The 21,292-nt window shown below is 47.0% G+C and overlaps 1 protein-coding gene and 1 pseudogene across 1 annotated transcript; both read right to left on the minus strand.

The window, feature by feature from the left end:
• Positions 1–3,425: 3,425 nt before the first annotated feature.
• LOC122320339 lies at positions 3,426–20,350 on the minus strand. The gene is made up of 4 exons (XM_043208533.1): positions 20,304–20,350; positions 12,655–13,335; positions 6,862–7,629; positions 3,426–6,737 (listed from the first exon to the last, which is right to left on the minus strand). Exons 2-4 carry the CDS (start codon positions 13,330–13,332, stop codon positions 3,426–3,428), a joined length of 4,758 nt encoding a protein of 1,585 aa, XP_043064468.1. The 5' UTR covers positions 13,333–13,335; positions 20,304–20,350.
• On the minus strand, positions 13,848–18,649 carry LOC122320340 (annotated as a pseudogene).
• Positions 20,351–21,292: the final 942 nt, after the last annotated feature.

A 21,292-nucleotide genomic window follows, 5' to 3' on the forward strand; every position in this document is an offset into this window, starting at 1 on the left:
ACCCCCTACGTACAGCAAAGAACCTTCACGTTTTTAAAAATTTATTGCTAATCGAATATGTTTAATTCAAGAGCTATCCAGTGGCATGAATGTACCGACTGACTGCGATCCAGCCTATACTTTGTCAAGAGGAGCTTTCCCGAGTGAGCTTCTGGAATCTGCCCTTTGGTTTAAAGGCCCAGCGTTTCTTCTCCAGAATCACAATGCGTAGCATCCTTTCATATTACCACGCCAGCATCCAGTTACACGTGCCATTAGACTAGACCTTCATCGAAAGAACTTGCATTCTGGTTCGCGAGCGCTGGTCGCTCACATGCGTCTTCAATGTTGGCAGCAACAGTCAAAGTGGCGCACTCCCAAACCTGCCAAACGAGGTCGTTTCTAATTCCATTTAAATGGCAATTAGCCAGGGTCATGGAATTGGGGCCTGGATCCGATGGAGCCGCTCGTGTGGCAGTGATACGAACTTCAACTGGAATCACTCCAAGGGCTGTCCTCAAGTTGTGCGTGCTGCAGAAAGACCTGGTCGAAAGCCCTGATCTTCCAACGGGGGGAGAATGTTCAGTCATGCCGCAGCCTAAATCCAATTTCTAATTCAAATCGTAAAGTAAACTAAATTCTCGATGTTTGCCTTTGATTTTATATTGTTAAGAGTCGTAAAACTGCCCACAAATGCAGCTGCAGGGGAAACTCCGCATAGCAACAGCGGGAGGAGCTGCATGCGGAAGAGCGGGTACCAAAAAGGGAAATATCGGTACCGCTCTAGACCTTGGACTCCAGTCGGCAAGGGCATCGAGGTCGAACTGTGAATCCGCGGACTTTGGACCTATATAACGGTGAGTCTGCGGACTTCAGACCCGCACAAAGAGAATTAACGGGACCTCGATGCACTTTGGACCCGATCACGTGAGCCGGCTGGAGAGGATAACAGGAGCCGCTGAGGACATAATAGGACGGCGCAAGCGCAACGCGGGGAGTTAAAAAGGAACCGCATCGAAGGACGGTCGTGTCCAAAACCCACGCCAGGACAGTCAAGTGAAAATCGTGCAATAAATCGTTCCAACGTGAGTGGAAACCCAAGTGAATACCAAGTGCCAATATATCCGGATCAAGATCGCCGAGTCAAGAAGCCCAACGATGGTCACGTCTACATAAGCTGAGATCCCGAGGGTGCAAGGTAAGTTCTAGGGCGCGTCTACGAGTCTCAAGACCGACGAAGTTGGTGGAGTCTTGGCAGTGGATGTTGTGCGAAAGGTACCCGGCATCGGTTCACATGAGAGTGAGGACCTGCTGAGGGCCAGGCCGACGAAGATCCAGTGGAGTTGTGCGAAAGGTACCCGGTGTCGGTCCACACGAGAGTGACGACCTGCCGAGGGCCAGGCCGACGATATCCCGCCCGAACTCCGGGGTGGAGCGAAGAGTGGTGACTGCAGGCATCACTGCTTAGCCCCGCTAGGGAGGTTCTGCTTAACATCCTCCAAGTAGTGAGAGACCAGTAGCGAGCCTATTACGCGACCGGTACCCGAAAGACTCGGTAAGGCAGAGGACGCGAAATAGGCGTGCCGCCGCAGGAGTCGACGCGGGAGCCATCACCGGCGTTAACGAGGGCGATATCGTCGCCAGACAGCAGCGTTCCTGATCGAATCAACTTATAATATTGAGTACCAATAAACCAATCGTCCTATTGCTAAATCTAACCCAACTTCTGTGTATTTCTTGGTCTGGATCACGCAACAATAAATCAGCTGAGCTAGCCGCGCATTTACGTAGCGAGCAAAGATGGAAAAGCAGTTCGATACTGTTGGGGTGTAGGCGGCGGGTCTTCCTTCCTTCTCAATTTTGGGTTTGGGGGGTAGAATTAAGAACGCGGGCAGAGTTTCTTTAAACGTTATAAAAAACTTCACTCTTTATTCGACTTCACTTGGACACTTGGAAATTAGAACTAACTTAAGCTACGGGGTGGAAGCTTTTTGAGCCGCTCCGAGAGCGGATTGGAGACCCTTAACAGTGCCAGAGAGCGAGATGCAAGTGATCTGGAAGAACTGCTCTCACGACTGTTAAGACTCCAGGGGCGGTTCAAAAAGGACTGGAAAGCGCCGCTCTGGCGCGAACATTCTCCCCCCCCCCCCTTGCGAGGACGAGCGAAGCAACGGATTAGGCGTATCTGCATGCTCCAGACACGACCCATCCAAATACCGTGCTCTGTGCGACGGGCAGCCCATCTCGTATATTTAGGAACCCGGGCCGGATGACGTCGGGGTATACGTCCGAGCCCAACACCAGCGAGACTGTTGCTGGGCGATGGAATTGCTCATCGGCAAGACGGATATCGTTGAACTGGGCTCGCATATCTTCAGTCAGCGCGCGGATCGGGGTACGGATGCGTAGCCTCGGGCTGATCTTCAGAAGCACCTCGATCTGGAAATCGCCCGTTCTCGACCGGATCGTCGTCGAGCAGACTTCCTCACCCCTCACTGTCGTCGTGGGGAGCTTGAAGGCAGTTGCCAGGGAGCTGTCGATGGTGCTGACGGGAGTGCACGGGTCGATCAATGCGGCCGTCTCGAAGGTGGTGGTCCCAGATTCCAGCAACACGATGGCCGTCGGGAGAATGTGGAGGCTCTGATGCTGCGCTAGAGCCGCTACGGATGGAGTTGCCGCTGGAGCTGGTCGTCGTACCAGTGCCTGCCTTGCTGGTGGTGACGGAGACCGGGAGACTGATCTCGACAGGCGAACGGTCGATGCGCGACGTTGCTCGAAGGGCGATGGACGGCGTTGAGGGGAAGGCGATTGGCGGCGTGGCTGGATGGGCGCTCGTCGAGGACTCCTGGGCATCTCGTGCAGGTGGAGCAGCGTGTGGTGATCCTTCCCGCATTTCATGCATGCGTCGCCACTGCGACATTGCCCTCCGGAGTGCTGATGCGCCAGTCAATTCGCACAATATTTGTTTATGAGAACGGCGCGAAGCCGCTTCTCCGTGCTGAGCCTGAGGAAACGGCTGCACTTCCGTAGCGGATGGATTCCCCGACAGACTCGGCAGCGGTAGGATCGAGTACCTCGTGATCGTCTGTCGTCCAAAGTTTGGGCGCTGCGAGGACGTGGAGCCATGGTATCGATGCTTTAATAAAAAAAATATAAGCGAACTTAGTATCAATTGTGGACGGATTTTGAAGCATAAGGACAGAAGGCACTAGTTTGGAAAAGCGGAGGTTGCCTTGGCCTCCTTAGAAAGAAGTGCTAGAAGGAGGACAGAATGCATTATTTTGGAAAGGCGGAGGTTGCCTTGTCCTCCATAGGAAGAAGTACTAGTTTGTGGATGGGACGTGTTATAGTCCCTCGAGCAGTACGGATCTCAACTACGCGAACTCTACTATCGGCTTCTGGAAGAACCGACACAATCCAATACTTCGATCGGATGAGGCGTACCACTAGTTGGTTGCCGCCATGCAGGGAAATCTGGTGTGAAAAAGGACGAGAAGACGAGCTAACCGACAGTTGTATGGCAGTATAATAGGATGCCGCTCGTCGTACTGGAGGGCCGTTGAGGCCGTAATGCGCCCACATGCCCTTAACAGGCCTTGTTGGTCTTGAAATGGAAACAGGTTGGCTATCGGGCTGGAAACTGGAATCGGACGCTTATCGTTTAGGACTTTGAGCTCTTGGGTATATTCTCCCCGCTGAGCATTTCGAATAAGGACTCTTTCAGCTTCTTGGACCTCTTCCTTGGTGGGTCGCTCAGCCGCATCCCTCGGCATCTTGCGGCAGCGTTGAGTGAACCGTATTACGTACGCAAGGACCCGCAGAGCCTTGTCCAACGCGGAGAAACGTTCCAAAAAATCTTCGGATGGGGCCTTGGCGAAATTGACCTTCACAGCACGCTGCTCTATGTCTGTGACTGGAGGTCCTAGCTCCCGTGTTGGCCACATGTCCTTCGGCTGTTGCAACCAGTCCGGTCCTTCCCACCAGAGTTGGCTATGAACCAGCTCCCGCAGCGAAACGCCTCGACTGGCCAGGTCCGCGGAATTGTGCTCGGATCGCACATGCGCCCAATGCTCAGCGCTCGTCACCTGAGTAATTTTTGTCACCCGGTTGGCGACAAACGTGGTCCAGTGGCATGCCGGCTTGCTTAACCATGCGAGGACGATGGTGGAATCAGTCCAGCAGAAAATGTCGGAATTGGAAATTGGCATATTCGGAAGAATAGCTGCAATCATCTCTGACAACAGCAATGCCCCACACAGCTCGAGCCGTGGAAGGGACACCGTTTTAACAGGGGCGACTCGGGTTTTGGCGGTAAGCAGACGTGTCATAATGTTGTGGCCTACTTCCACCCGCAAGTATATAGCGGCCCCATAAGCCTTCTGAGACGCATCACAAAACCCGTGATGCTCTACCTTCACTCCTGGCTGGAAACCAACCCACCTTGGAGTGCGGATCTGCTCAAGCTCGGAATAGCTGCGCAAAAAATCTTGCCATCTCTGATCCATTTCTGTGGGGATGTTTTCATCCCAGCCCAGCTCCTGCAACCAAATTTCTTGCATAAAGATTTTTGAGCGGACAATAAACGGAGACAGCCATCCGGCTGGGTCAAAAAGCTTCGCAATTTGGGAAAGAACCTCTCTCTTCGTATGAGTGGATTTAATCGACACTGGCGGTGGAACAAAACAGAACTCGTCCGAGGTCGCATTCCACCGAACGCCCAGTGTTTTGGCAAAGCTTTCGGAATGAAGATCGCGAAAGTCCTCGTGGAGTAGATGCTCGTTTGGGATGTCTTCGAGTATGCTCTTCTGGTTGGCCGTCCACTTTCTCAATGGGAACCTGGCGCTGCTGAAAGCGTGGCGAAGTTCGCTGATTGCCAGTCGAGCCTCTTGTATGGAAGTGGTCCCTGCCAGAACGTCGTCTACGTACATAAAGTGACGAATAATATTGCTTGCTGTAGGGAAGTCCTTTTCTACGTCGTCTGCCAATTGTTGGAGTACGCGGAGTGCCAGAAATGGTGCACAGTTAACACCAAAGGTGACTGTTTTTAACTCGAAATCGCTTACTTCTCCTTCTTTATTCCGGAATAAGATTCTCTGGAACGGCGTATGTTTGGGATCGACCCAGATTTGACGGTACATCTTGGTGATATCTGCGCTGAACACGTACTGGAAATAACGCCACTTCAATATCTGAATGGTTAAATCAGATTGTAGGACTGGACCAGCATGAAGAATGTCGTTCAAGCTTGTCCCATTGGATGAAGGGCTAGAAGCATTGAATACCACGCGAAGTTTGGTGGTAGTGCTCTCGGGTTTGATCACCGCGTGGTGTGGCAGGTAATAGTTTGGAGAATCGTACGACGGGGGAATTTCTCTCATGTGACCCAGATCCAAATACTCTTGAATGACTGAGTCATACTGCTCTTTTAATGGAAAGTCTCTCTTCAAACGGTTTTCGTTTCTAAGAAACTGAGCTAGGGCACTGGATCGCGAGTGCCCCAATTGGGACCCGAGATTTTCAGGCTCGCGAAATGGTAAAGATACTACGTATCTCCCGCTTGCGTCTCTAGTGGTCGTTTGGAGAAAATTGTTTTCGCAATAGGAATCGGAGTCCTTTACCCTTTTAGTGGGTATATTCTCCACCTCCCAAAACTTAGTGAGAAGTTTTTCTAAGACTCTGTCACTCGTTTCGGTTATCTGGGTCGTGAAAGCGGATACTCGATTCTGACTAGATGTACTTGAAACTGGGCCGGTAAGCACCCAGCCAAAAATAGTTTCTTGACCTAGGAGAGAGCCACAAATGTTTGTGCGCATGCCGCTCAGCAGAACGGATGGTAACATGTCGGCTCCGATCAGAACATCTATCTGGGAGCTCTCAAGAAATGTAGGATCTGCCAGGGGGATAGCAGGTAAATCACTCAGCGCATCTCGTGGGATTGGATAGGACGGTAGCGTTCCGGCCAATTCAGGCAGAACGTAAGCTGCGGTTTCTAGCTGAAGGCCTGGCTTATTAGGAGCTCGAATCGAAAAATGGCAGAGCCTGGTCGCCTGAGCGGAAATGGTCTTATTTAAGCCCGAAACTTGGGCTTGGATGAGGCGGAATGGCAGCTTAATTAAATTGAACAGGCGTTCCGTAATAAACGTAGCCTCAGAACCCGAGTCTATTAGAGCGCGAGCCCTGTAGTTCGTACCCAAGTGGCAAATGTCAATGATGGCCGTACCTAGTAAAACCGCTCTGGCACCGGTTGCGAAATAATTCTGCACACTGGGCAGATTTTCTGAAGCGTTGGCGGCCCTCTGTGCAGTTGGATTTTGTGGGCTTGCAGAAGAAATATTTCCCGTAGTTGACCCACTGGAATTGGGGTTGCCTTTATGGAGCAACGTATGATGCCGAGCTCGACATGTGAAACAGCTGTGAGTGCTCGTACATTCACGTAGCTGATGGCCTCTCGCGAAACAATTTAGGCACAGCTGTTTCTTCTTGATGTAGTTGGTCCGCGCATCGACAGACATCTGGAGAAAACGCTGGCATAAGCGGACTGGATGATTCTCCTTTGAGCACAGATCGCAATTCTTCGGTTTGGAAACCACTTTAGCTTCGAAGGAGTTGAGCCTCCTGGAGACGGGTTGACTCTTAGTGGTAGAGTGATTGCTGTGACTTGGTTTCATGTCCTCAATCGCCTCTAGCGTTCGGTATCGGTCACCAAGAAACGTGTTCATCTCATCCCAAGTCGGAATGTCGGACTTCGATGAAAGGGACTGCTCCCATAAGGAGAGGGTCAGTTTCGGTAATCTACTGAAGATCTAAAAGATCTTTCAGAGCCTGGCCTGACTCGGAACTGACGGACCCCAAGTTAAAAAGGAGTTTGAGTTGGCTGTTTACTAGCAGTCTCTTATTTTCGAAACGGTCTCGAAGCGCTGCCCATGCTGAGTCGAAACCCTCATTTGTGAGAGGGGACTTGGCTACGATTGCCTTAGCCTCGCCGCTAGTTTTAGCATTGAGATGGAAAAGCTTTTCGACCGGTGTCAACCTAGGATTGTTGACATAGACTGCTGTAAAAAGGTCCCTAAATGTTGGCCATTTTAGGTAATCTCCTTCGAATACTTCTGTATCGCATGGTGGTAACCGGCACCCAGACGAAATATAAGCGGACTGATTAGTGGTGCTCGCTGTCGACTGCTGCGGAGTGGCTTGGTCCATCAGCTCGCTGAGATGAACTGATAGCTCCTCGTACACCGAATAGCAATATTCATACTTTCGATGCAGAGTCGCCAGAATCTCCTCCGCTCCTTCAGTCGTAATGCTGGAAATCGTGTCTAAACACGCTTCGAATTCTTTTTCGGCCTTTTCCAAGAGTGAGCGGACTTGTTCCTTACGGACTTTGCAGGTGTGGACGGACGGAGCTGACGGCCCTGGAGTTTCTATGGTCGCTCTGAAATTGCTCATGCGGTCGGACACCGTTATGAACCGCGCGAGGGCTGCAATTGCAATGTCGTTGCTCATTTTTGCCTGAGAACGAGTTGCCAGCGACTTTACGGACTTGGTCTGGATCTGTGACCTAACCTTAGGCGTGAGCGACAATCGTTTCGGATTGATCGTAGGAACAGACAACTTCTTTTCGCCCTCTTGGGTGTCTAATGAAGTTTCGCTCTTTGCCTTGGTTATTGATGTCGGAACTACTGCGCTTGAGGTGCGCGCGCGAGGAGAAGCGGATAGCGATCGCGTTTTATTTGCAGACGGAACCGATAACTTTGTTTTGTCTTCAGGCATTCCCGAAATCAGATTAACTAGGCAACCCTGGCTGGCTTTGTGGTAATTTGACACTCCGGAAAAGTCTGTACTGGAATGTGGTTCCGCTGTTGCGGATCACCGGGGTGTATTTGAAAGGAAACGGAAGGATGGAATCGATAACTTCCGATCAAATATCGAAAATACTAATAGCGGAATGTCAACGATGTCAATGTATGCGACGCGACAAGAAACGTATGGAATTAATTTGATTTTGATTCAAGAAAACAAACAAAAAAATTAATAAAGCGCAGTGGCTGCTTCGATTCCTCGTGATAGACAATTGCAAGCGGTCCGCTTGTGTTCGTTCTTAGCGTTGCAGCTCCGGTATATTTTTGGAATATGTGGAAACGGAACAGTTGTACCAATTAAAAGTTTTTTTTTTGGAACCACTGCTTTGATGTGCGAGCAAAATATCAAAAAATTCGACCAAAAAATGTTTTGCAAAATATTTGCAGTTGGTTGCTGAGCTGCGGAAATGATCGCAAGGAATATGGAAATAAATACGATTCGCACCGCCACGGCTTACACAAAAAGGATTTATTTATTTATTATTTATTTAATGGATGTGTGCCGACGGCGTGCGAAATAGCGCTGCTGAAATAAATATCATGCAAAAGTTGGAACGGCTTATAGTGTTGATGTGGAATCAGGAAATTTTTCCCATATGTATAATATAATAAATAGTGTTCGGTGGACTCAGGATATTTTTCCCATATGTATAATATAATAAATTGTGTTCGATGGACTCAGGATATTTTTCCAATATGTATAATATAATAAATTGTGTTCGGTGGAATCGGGTTATTTTGCAATATATATAATATATAATAAATTGTTTTTTTATTATATTTTATATTTTATTTATAAATTATAAATGATATTGGCTATGTTGTAAATGTCGCTTTTGAAATCTTTGTTGGGTGTACCGCCTTACGTTACGGGCATATGTGTAAATGTTGCGTTCGAAATGGGTATACCGCCTTACGTTACGGGCATATGTACGTACGTACATTAATAAGCATGCATTTGGGTTATATGATTGTATGTATGGATATGTGTGTATGTATGGATATGTGTGTTTGGATTGATATGTGTGTCACTATAATTATTTGGGCTTTGACATACATACATATGTGCGTGTACATATGTATATATATTTGGATGTCAAAAGCACTTGGAATGAAACACAGTGGGCAACGAAAATATGCTTGCCCCAGCTCACGCACCACTCTTTATTTATATTATTGCTCTTTGATTTTAATGCTGGACGCATGCAATGCACATATGCAGAGCTTTCGTTCCTTGCTTGCTGCTTATGTAAATGCACTTGGAATACACACACTGGAAAATATATTTGCCCACACAAATAATTTTAATTTCGGACTTATTTTTATTTCTCTTTGCACTTTTCACTTGCTGGAAGAGATGTATATGTATGTATGTATGGATATGTGTGTTAGGGGGACTTGGAAATATATTATAATTATATTATATATTTGGACTTTATTCTTTGTAATCTGCTGTAATTTTGGAAATTGTATATAATGTGGACTGTATTTTAGGAATGTACTTTCAAAATGTTTGCTGGGTACGCCGCGAATTGTAGTGTGTAAATGTTTCTCCTTACGTATGTACATATGTTGAGATGGTCAGGCATATGTACGTACATCAATATGCATGCATCTGGATTTTATGTGTTTATGTATGTATGTAAATTGGGAAATATAAGGAGAGCAAAGCCGGAAAATGGCAATACGAAAAAAGAAGCCGGAATATGGCGATCGTATAAAGGTGGAAATAGCAATACGAAAAAAGAAGCCGGAATATGGCGATCGTATAAAGGTGGAAATAGCAATACGAAAAAAGAAGCCGGAATATGGCGATCGTATGCACAAATGGAATTAGCCGATCAGACAGATATAAGAAAATTGGGCTCTTGGGAAATATCTGACTGGTCGGCCACGGAAATATGGAAAATTCGTACTTATCTTGTTGAACTTGAAAAAACTCCGCCGGTGGTCGCTGGTATTTCTTGTAAATAATACGGCTCGAAGGACCAAATGTTGGGGTGTAGGCGGCGGGTCTTCCTTCCTTCTCAATTTTGGGTTTCACTCTTTATTCGACTTCACTTGGACACTTGGAAATTAGAACTAACTTAAGCTACGGGGTGGAAACTTTTTGAGCCGCTCCGAGAGCGGATTGGAGACCCTTATCAGTGCCAGAGAGCGAGATGCAAGTGATCTGGAAGAACTGCTCTCACGACTGTTAAGACTCCAGGGGCGGTTCAAAAAGGACTGGAAAGCGCCGCTCTGGCGCGAACAGATACAATATTTGCCCTGCGCGGCAACACTGTCAATAACTGTCATTGCTAACTGCTTTTTGCACTTTTTACTTGTCGCTGCCTGGCCTTTTGTCCACGGCAAGCCGCTTCATATAGTTTGATTTGGTACTCGCTTCCACAAGGCACGGCCGCAGATCGTCTGCCTATTCCTTTCGTCTATATACTTTCGCGACTAAACAGGCACAGACAAATCGGTCTGCCGACCCAACGTACTTTCGCTTGTTAAACAGGCACAGACAAATCGGTCTGCCTGCCTGACCAACCCTAAACAAACAATAACTTTGTACATTTGAGGCCTTGGTGCCAGTTAAATAAATAAGTGTACATTTAAACGAACATTTTTGCGGTTTATTTTAATTGGGCCCCACCATAGGTAATGGTAAAGCTCTTTGACCCAACAGAAACCATCCAACAAGATTTTGGTTTAATTATAACTCCACAAGGATATTTTGAGAGCCACCACTAGGTAATTGTGTGTTTTCAACTATATGGTGGCCAGTAATTTCTTGACTCTAGTTCAGTGTTTGATGCCGCACTGTATCAGCAGTGATTTGCTGACCTTTCAGCAAACCTTAGGAAATTAATGCAAAAAACAATAGGAAACAAATGGATTTTAAGATGATGGAGCAGGTTCAAACCTCTCCGCAAAAGGGGCCAATGTTTTTGTACCCAATGGTATTTCAACATGAAAACAATTTTTCCTATCATTCTGAAATTATATTAAATTATTACAAAAAAAATTGAACAAACAAAATAAAACCAACCTGGCAACTTCCCAATAATGCAGTTAATCTAAAATTACACAAATATAGCAAACAAAATACACCATCAGAAATATATCAACAAGTTTTCAACGAAACAGAAACGAAATTTAAAAACCACAATTTCATCCATACTGACGGATCCCAACAAAATTCAATTACGACATACGCAATTACCACGGAAACTAAAATCTTAGCCTACCTCCATACTCATCTATTCAATCAGCGGAAATCATAGGAATCTTAGAAGCAACAAAAATAATTTCAAAAATGAATGGAAAATTCGTCATCTGCTCAGACTCACTAGGTGCAATCCAAGCAATCAAAAACCCACAAAACAACAATCTTTACCCTACTCTAATCCGATCAACAATCAAAAAACATTACCCAAAAATTAAAGTTTAATGGACCCTTGGACACAACAACATAAAAGGAAACGAAATGGCCGATAAAACAGCCAAGTCAATATTAAAATCGCCACTAGTTTACACAGAAAACCTTAACACAAAAGACATTAACAAATTCCTAAAAGAGCAACTAAACCAAGAAACACAAAGTCTTCTCACAAAATGCAACACATGGTACAAAAACATTAACACCAACAAATCACACACATCCTACCTCTCAAACATAAAACAACAACACATAAACCGACAGGACCAAATTAAATTCACCCGATTGAGATTGGGCCACACCAACATTACCCACAAACACTATATGGACACAGTGCCGGATTAGCCATATAGCAGGAGTAGCAAATGCTACGGCCCCCGCGCATTGGGGGGGCCCCGCGCGGCCGCGCTCCAACTCCTACCTATCTGATCGTAAAAAAAAAAAAATTTAGATAGGAACCTAAAAATAATTTGCATGACTTAAGCGTGAAGCGCTTAGGCTATGCTTTACTCCCATCTGAAAATATAAAACTCGATTTCGTCACGTTATATTTTATCTGAAATTAAACCACATTTCTACCCTTCAAGCGGCCAGATTTTCATTTTTTTATATAGGTATACATTTATTTTGCGAGTTTACGTAGCCGAGATTGTACTTTTTTATCGATTTTAATATAATATAGATTATCAGTATTTCGAGAAAAAGTAGGCAAACTATTTAAATTTTATTGACTTGTTTGACAACGTTTCGAAGTTTAGGTGTTTATTGTTGAAGTGCTGGGGCGTCCTTCTTGAAGGCAGCAAAACTCCGGTGGTCAGCGACGGCTGGCGGGGTTAAGCTGTGGGGGTGAGAAAAAACACTCGACGATCGCGGCAAAGAAAAAAAGACTTGGAATTCGGTAATTGCGCGGACCGGCCGGGCGTTTATTCAAACGGTGACGATTTTGGAACTAATTTAAGCTAAGCTAAGCTAGGCGCTTGGAGGCGCAGCGGAGACTTCTCGCGCTCGGGGAGTGGAGAGCCTGGACGGCCGAGCGCGACATGCTCCAAGCTTCGGGAGAGGGAGAGTGCGGTGTGGGGAGAAGCTCCGGGAGAGGGAGAGCGGGAGAGGCCTGAACATTCCGCCCCCCTTGCAACCGCTGGCGTTGCAACATAATTAGCCCTGGTTGCAGGCGCCGGACAGGATCCAGCCGAAGATGGTCTTCTGGGCCACCGGCAATCCCTCGGCGACCAGGTGGAATCCTGGTTGGATGACCTTGGCGTAGACATCCGCACCCAGGACCATGGAAATCGACGCCGGCAGATAGAACCGCTTGTCGGCCAGCGGAAGGTCCTTGTAGCGGCCGACGACAGACTCGTCGATCGCTCGGATGGGGGTGCGGACGCCGACGCCGGGTTCGATCTTTAGGACGACATCCAACGCAGCTCCCTCGACGACCTTCGATCGGAGTATCGCCGTGCACACCCTTTCCTTTCCGACATTGGTGGTCGGCAGACGAAGGCTGGACGCCAGGGTGGCGTCGATGCAGCTTTGAGGCGAGCAGGGGTCTATGAGAGCCACGGTGTCCACGATCTTCGGACCCGCCTCCAGGGTGACCAAAGCCGTCGGAAGGACGTTGACGACGTGGTGTTGAAGGAGGGTTGCCAGCGTCGGAGCAGCGCGCGCTGCGCGAGTCGAGGGCTCTGGTGTCGAGGATGCTGAGCGCGGTGGAGAAGCAAGCGCTCTGCGCGTTGGCGGATCTTGCCGGCGCGAACACTGCTGAGAAGCGGAGCCCCTTTTGGAAGGCTTGGAAGGCTCGGTGATGTGGAGCAGCGTGTGATGCTCCTCATCGCACGTTCTGCACCGGTCACCGCTACGGCAGTCCCCTTGCGAATGCTCGTGGGCAAGGCAATTTGCGCAGTACTTATTAACCAGAACTGCCCGTAGCCGCTTCTCCGCGCTCAGCTTGAGGAACCTCTGGCACCTCTTTAGAGGGTGGATCCCCCGGCAGACTCGGCACCGGTAGGACTGCGTGCCTCGAGTCCGCCTGCTCTCCAACACTTGAGCGTTCTGCTTACGCGGAGCCATTGTCTACGGATGTCGGCGTTGGATCATGAAAAAGAAAAAAAACACAGGAAGATGTTTTATACTGGAAAGATTCGGGCCTTACGGACTACGGACAACGAAGTATGGATTACTGGGTAGAAGTTTGGGGAGCCTCTCCGGGAAGGAGAACAATTTTGGCTACTGGACGCCGGACAATGCCGCGCGCCGTCCGGATGTCGACTACGCGGACATTGCCATCGGCTCCAGGAAAGACGGAGTCGATTCTACCGAGTCGCCACTCATTTGAGGGCAGATTGTCGTCTTTGATGACGACCATGTCCCCGACACGCATATTCTCGGTGGGACACTTCCACTTGTTGCGCTTGTGGAGCTCTTTCAGGTATTCATCCTTCCATCGAGCGCGGAATTGCTGATGGAGCGCTTTCAAGTGTTGCCACCTGTTTAATATTGTCTTAGATTCTCCCTTTACTTCGGGCTCCACTATGGATAGAAGAGGGCCGCCGACAAGAAAGTGCCCTGGTGTCAACGCTAGAAGATCAGTGGGATCCTCTGACATGGGAGATAGCGGTCTGGAATTTAGACAAGCTTCAATCTTCGCTAGCAGAGTGGCAAGTTCTTCAAAGGTGTATTTCCGCGTAGCTGTGCATTTATAAAACAATGCCTTGAAGCTCTTGACACCAGCTTCCCATAGGCCTCCCATATGGGGTGCTCCTGGCGGAATGAAATGCCAGTCGAGCTGCTGATGACTATACGCATCAGTCACAGACTCTTTAACGGCCTGGAGAAAATCTCGGGACAGTAATGTGGCAGCGCCAACAAAGGTCTTCCCATTGTCCGACTGCACTTGGCGAGGACACCCTCTTCTGGATACGAACCGAGCGAATGCCGCAAGAAATTTCTCGGTCGTCAGATCTGAAGTAGGCTCCAAATGGATAGCCTTGGTGGAGAAGCAAACGAAAACCAACACATACCCTTTAGTAATAAGGCAGGCTCTGCCAGTGTAATTCTTTATGTCGAAGGGCCCTGCGTAGTCCATACCCGTGTACGTGAATGGGCGGGAGAATGACACTCGTTCTCTTGGCAAATTTCCCATCATCTGACTTTGCAATCGCTTTTTGTAGATCACGCAGACCTTGCAGGCATTGATAACTGCCTTCACCAAGTTTTTAACTCTCGGAACCCAATATCTGGAACGGGTGAGACGTACCACCAACTGATTACCCCCGTGTAGCGTAATGAGATGGGTGAACTTTACCAGAAGCCGAGAGAGTGAACATTCGTACGGGAGGATTATCGGGTGTCGTTCATCGTAACGCAAACTTTCAGAGGCTGTGACACGGCCACATGCCCTTATCAGCCCCTCCTGATCTAGGAAAGGGTTCAAGGAGAGGATCGAACTGGAAGGGGGCACCGGAAGCTTCTGACTCAAGCAGCGATACTCGTTCATTAAATACCTGCGCTGAGTGCAGAGAATCATGAGCCGTTCGGCGGCGACAAGTTCCTTGGCCTCCAGACGGATCTCTGAAAGCGGCGATTGATTCTTGCACCGATTGATAAAACGCTGGACATACGCGAGGACCCGCAACGCTCTATCCAATTTGGAAAAACGATCAAGGAAGTCTTCGTTCGGAATATATGCTACGTGGGCTTTGACTGCTCGCTTTTCGATCTCGGTCACGGGAAGGTCGGTCCCCTGGCTAGGCCATTGGCTGCGTGGCTTTTGCAACCAAGTGGGTCCATGCCACCAGAGAGAACTACCGACAAGCTCTGGAAGGGCTACCCCTCGACTAGCCAAGTCAGCGGGATTATGTTCGGATTGAACGTGTGACCAGTTGGCTGCCTCTGTGGACTGAGTGATCTTCGTCACTCTGTTGGCAACGAAAGTAGTCCAATGGCAAGCTGGTTTTGCTAACCATGCCAACACAATGGTGGAATCGGTCCAGCAGTGGAGACTCGAATTCAGCATCGGCATGCTGGGAAGGATCGCTTCAGCCATTTCGGCTAGCAGTAAAGCTCCGCACAGCTCTAGGCGAGGAAGCGACACAGTTTTGACTGGCGCAACACGCGTCTTGGCGGTGAGCAGGTGTACCATCGTGGTATGTCCCATCTCTACGCGCACGTAGATCGCAGCGCCGTAGGCTTTCTGCGAGGCATCACAAAATCCATGATGCTCTAAGCGGAATTCTGGGCGAAAGGAAACCCATCTTGGAATCCGAACCTGATCAAGGACCGAATAGCTCTGAAGAAAACTGTGCCACCTTTGGCACAACTCAGATGGCAGCTTATCGTCCCACCCCAGCTCCTGAAGCCAAATCTCTTGCATAAAGATCTTGGCACACACAACAAATGGAGCGAGCCAGCCTGCTGGATCAAACAGTTTGGCAATTTGGGAAAGCACCTGGCGTTTTGTGGGGGAGATTTCTGTGGGTAGATCTGGGGGGACGAAGAAAAACTCATCGGACGTCGCTCTCCATCGTACACCGAGAGTCTTGGCTGTACTTTCAGTGTCGAGATCAAGGAAATCGCTGTTCAGAAGATGACCGGCTTGGATATGAGCTAACACCTCTTTGTTGTTGGACGTCCATTTTCTTAACGGAAAGCCCGCGGAGTCTAGGGCACTCTGTAACTCCTTTATTGTGAGCTGAGCATCTTCAGCAGAGTCAGCTCCCGAAAGGACATCGTCTCCGTACATTGCATTACGAATGACTTTGCTCGCTCTTGGATGGCTGAGCTGCACGTCAGTCGCCAGCTGTTGTAGGACTCGTATCGCCAGGAAGGGCGCACAATTAATCCCGAAAGTTACCGTCTTTAACTCAAAATCTCAAATGTACCCCTCGCTGTTTCGGAATAAAATGCGTTGGAACGGGATATGCTTCGGGTCTACCCAGATCTGTCGATACATTTTCTCGATATCGGCACTGTAAACGTATCAGAAATATCGCCACTTCAGAATTTGAATGGTCAGATCGGACTGTAAGACCGGGCCTGCATGAAGGATATCATTTAGACTGACCCCATTGTCTGAAGGGCTGGAGGCATTGAACACCACACGAAGCTTGGTGGTCGTACTTTCCGGCTTGAGCACGGCATGATGCGGAAGATAATAACTCGCAGAATCATGGGTAGGAAAGACCTCTTTCATGTGGTTGAGATCGAGATATTCTTGAATGACGGTATCGTACTTAATTTTCTGTTGGCTGTCCCTTTTTAAACGCTGCTCGTTTCTTAAGAATTGAGCCAACGCGAAGGATCTGGAGTGTCCCAGGGCGGACTTTACGTTCTCTGGATCACGGAATGGAAGGTGTACGATATATTTTCCACTAAAGTCTCTCGTGGTTGTCCGGAGGAAATTTTCCTCACAAGCCAAATCGGAATCTTTTGCCATTTTTATTGGCAAATCCTCCACCTCCCAAAACTTGGTGAGAAGTTGATCCAGGTTTGAATCAAATATATGGGAGATTCGAGTGGAGAAAGCGGAAATTTGCTCTTGCCTAGCAGCTGGTATTGGTCCGGTAAGGATCCAACCGAATATGGTCTCTTGACCAAGAAGAGAGCCACAGACGTTTGCTCGGGTGCCGCTTAGGAGTATGGAAGGCAGCAGATCAGCCCCGATTAACACGTCTATTTGTGCACTCTCATAGAATTTCGGGTCTGCCAAAGAAAATTCGGGAAGTTCCCGTAGGAAATGCTGCGGAATTGAGCAGGACGGAAGTTGACCAGCTAATTGCGGAAGGACATACGCCGTCGCGTCTAGTTGCAGGCCAGGCCTGGTCGGAGATCGAATTGAAAATTGGCAAAGCTTTTTGGACTCTGCTGCCAGTGTTTGGCTTAAGCCGGAGACTTGGGCTCGAATGATCTGATGAGGCAACTTAATCAAGTTGAACAGCCGCTCGGTCATGAATGTTGCCTCCGATCCAGAGTCGATCAAGGCACGAGCCTTGAAGGTTGATCCCAAATGGCAAACGTCAATAATGGCGGTGCCCAGCAAGACGGATCTATGACCCGTGGCAAGATAATTTTGCACCGTGGAGGTTGCGGCAGTGGTAGTCGCTGGAGCGGTCGTAGTTGGTCTTGACCTGGGCGAAGAAGTTGGAGTCGAGAGCGTTGGAGACGCGTTACCTCGATGGAGAAGCGTGTGATGGCGGCCGCGGCACGTGAAGCAACTATGAGTGCTGTCACAGTCCCGTAGCTGATGTCCTCGTGCAAAGCAGTTCAGACACAGCTTTTTGCCTTTGATATACGCGGACCGCTCATCGACAGACATCCGGAGAAACCGTGCGCATGTCCGCACTGGATGGTTTTCTCGATTGCACAAGTCGCACCCTCTACCTCTGGGTACTACTCTTGCTTCAAAGGAGTGGATTCTGCATGCCGTGGAATTAGAGGCTGCCGCTCTGGGCTGAGGCTGACTAGAGCCTGACGGACGGACATCATCTATGGCCTCTAGTGTCCTGTGACGCTCAGTGAGGAAGTTATTTAACTCCTGCCACGTGGGAACATCGACCTTGTTGTGGAGCGACTGCTCCCAGAGGGAAAGTGTCAACTTTGGAAGTTTGGCGGAGACCATATAAACTAATAGGCAATCCCAATTGTCGGTGCTAATATCGCTCGTTTCTAAAGCGGTAAGGCAACTCTGGATGGTGTCTTGAAGCTCTCGCAAAGCTGGCCCAGATTCCTGAGTGATGGACTGCACATTGAACAGTATTTTCAAATGACTGTTTACTAACAACCGTTTGTTTTCGAAACGCTTAGTTAGGTTATCCCAGGCTGAGCGAAAACCATCGTTAGTTAAAGGCGACTTTGCCACAATTGTGTGTGCTTCGCCACTCGTTTTGGAATTCAGGTGGAACAATTTCTCGACCGGCGTCAATCGTGGATTGTTAATATAGATCGCCGTGAAAAGGTCCCTAAACGTCGGCCAGCGAAGATAATCGCCGGTGAAGACCTCGGTATCACACGGAGGTAGCCGACAACCTGAAGGAACGTAGGTCTGGGACGGATCAGCTTGTGTTTGGGGGGTTCGTGGAGCTTGCGCAATAAGATCCTCTATATTCGCACCACACCTTTCGTAGACGCCGTAGCAATAATTATATTTCGCTCGGAGAATTGGCAAGCTGTCAGCTGCACTGTCTCCGGCTGAAATCAGGCGTACATTGCACTCATCGTACTTTTTTTTGATGCGCTCCCACAATGCGCGGACCTCTTCGCGTCGGATGTTTAGCATGGACATGCTCGGGGGAGTCGGCGACGGAGTGTTGCATCTCGCTTCGAATTCACTGAGTCGATCTGAAACCTCAATGAATTGATTCAGCGCAAGATCGGACGCAGCTAGAGCCATTTTTGTCTCGGAACGAGTGAGCCTTGCTTGGGGAGAGGGAGTCTTACTGGAAGGTTTAGGTGTGGGCGGCTTGACAACAATTTTCGGAGTTTTTGTTGGTGGAATGGGAGATTTTTTATTCCCACCTTCACTGGACATGCCAAAAAACGAACCCTCGGTTGGAAAACGAGTGTGCTGGTCGTGAGAAACAAATTTTAGACCTTTGTTGCTGGAATTGCACTCTTGAAAAAATTTGTATTTAGCTGACTTGTGGAATTTGTCTCGCTAATGTTATTAAGAATATTATAATTAGTATATTTATAATTCGGATATGTGATTATTATTTTGTGTGGTATTTATTTACTTTATTTTAGAAAATAATACCAACTGTGGTAAAAACAAAAAAAAAAACCAAAACGGGTAGTTTATTCGAAGAATGGAAGTTAATTATTTATCCAAAATAATTTATTTGCAAATATTTAATTTCTGAGCTATCAACAAACGGTGTGCCGTACGGAGTGACGTTCACACTTAAATTTTTTGGAACCAGACAAAGAAATAAATTTTTTTTTAAATTATTGTATGTTGCTGGACAAAAAAAAAACAAATCAAATAATAAAAAAATAATTTCCAATTATTTTGGTATTTTTAATTTTAATTTGACTGGAATATTAATTATGTGTTGTTATTGGAGTTGGAATTTATTTATTGCAGCTCAGAAATAATTTATTTTGTCTTTGGAAAAATTTTATATGTTTAAGACCTTGCACTGGATGTCGTGCAACGGCTCCCTAATGGGTATGGGTGTATATGTGTATATTGGTATGCTGGATTTGGATATAAGTGTATATATGTATATATGTGCGTTTGTGCAGTTCGCGCTCACGCCAAAAAAAATGTTAGAAATAAAACACACTGCAACCAACAAAGTTTTCCGAGTCGGTGGTGGATTGTAATTATTTATTTTATGCTACACGGAGGCCGACGGAAAACTTTTAATGTTGGTATATTTTCGCTGTAGGAAGTAGAAAATATGTATGATGTATATGGAATATATTTGGATAATTATGTATGTATGTATTTTTATTTTTGGCGGAAAATTTATTAAAAAATATTGCCGGCGGGTATGTGTTGAGCTTTCGATTTTAATTAAGTGGACTGTATTGCAAGAAAAGGTGTGCAAAATATTTAGCGTAGGACTGCAGTGAAAAAAAAACACTTTGAAAATGGGGGCCCTTTATCGGCAGAACACTTGGAATTTTTTCACAGAAATTATTTCTTCACTGTTCACTTCGAATATTTTGCACACTTTACACTTGTCGTTAAATTTTGGATTTTTCACTTTTATTCAATTTCGGAATTTGCACTTTTTATTAAAGTTTGCAATTTTAGCTCTTTATTAAAGTTTTGGAATTTTGCTCATTTGATGTATGTATACTTGTATGTACATACATATGTGTACGGTTTCACTTTGATGTACGGGCCAAAGAGGAATTGGAGGAATATGGCGGCACGATCAAAGAAAAACGGAAAATGGAAGAGATCTTAATAATTGCCGTTTTCGGATTAAATCGGACTTGGATTTTTAGAAAAAATCATGCAGAAAGTCAAACGAAACAGTGTTTTCGAGTGGCTGACTGCAGACCGGCAAATTAATATATGTAGATCTTCGTACTTATCTTGAGCAATTTCGGGCGCTGATCGAATCCGGCTCGAAGGACCAAAAAATGAAGTGCTGGGGCGTCCTTCTTGAAGGCAGCAAAACTCCGGTGGTCAGCGACGGCTGGCGGGGTTAAGCTGTGGGGGTGAGAAAAAACACTCGACGATCGCGGCAAAGAAAAAAGACTTGGAATTCGGTAATTGCGCGGACCGGCCGGGCGTTTATTCAAACGGTGACGATTTTGGAACTAATTTAAGCTAAGCTAAGCTAAGCTAGGCGCTTGGAGGCGCAGCGGAGACTTCTCGCGCTCGGGGAGTGGAGAGCCTGGACGGCCGAGCGCGACATGCTCCAAGCTTCGGGAGAGGGAGAGTGCGGTGTGGGGAGAAGCTCCGGGAGAGGGAGAGCGGGAGAGGCCTGAACAATTGTCATTATCAGGGCTAACAGAGTTATGTTTTTAAATGAAAAAATATTTATTTCCATATTTTCGCCTTTTTTCCTATAAATCCATATTTTACACAATCACTTGAATAAATCCATATTTTGAGCATTAAAGTGTCTGAAAACCTATAGAAAGATATGTTTGGCTCAAATATTATGAAATTTCTGTCGTTTGCCTTATACTCGATAATAAATAATGTAAACAAAACATCGTTGCGTCGTTAATCAATCAAAATATGTATCATCGAATGTAACAATTATGATGCAGTTTATATTTTAAGATTCAGTTTTTATTCCATATTTCATGATTTCAGTTCTTATGTCTCTTAAATTCTAGTGTTGTAAAGTTATTGATTAATTCTATATCTCATTGATAGTTCTACAGAAGGTGACGATCTTATCCTGAATTTATAACCTGCTGAACTGAATGCATATGCAAATGCTCCTGTTACATCTTGCGATGCTGAGCATTCTTTTCTTCATAGAAACACATATTGAGTGACAAACGCCGTAGTTTTGTTTTTACTAATCTGACACAACATGTCATATTTTGCTGCAATGATCTT

Source organism: Drosophila ficusphila, unplaced genomic scaffold (genome assembly GCF_018152265.1).
Source record: "Drosophila ficusphila isolate 14025-0441.05 unplaced genomic scaffold, ASM1815226v1 contig_470, whole genome shotgun sequence".
Taxonomy (NCBI): Eukaryota; Metazoa; Arthropoda; class Insecta; order Diptera; family Drosophilidae; genus Drosophila; species Drosophila ficusphila.

Coding starts and splice junctions, on each gene's coding strand:
- LOC122320339 (XM_043208533.1), bottom strand. CDS start 13,332: ATGGCTCCGCGTAAGCAGAACGCTCAAGTGTTGGAGAGCAGGCGGACT. Junction 7,630..12,654: donor TCCTAAAGATCGAACCCGGC/GTCGGCGTCCGC, acceptor ACCAAGGCAAAG/AGCGAAACTTCATTAGACAC. Junction 6,738..6,861: donor TCGAAAATAAGAGACTGCTA/GTAAACAGCCAA, acceptor TTATGGGAGCAG/TCCCTTTCATCGAAGTCCGA.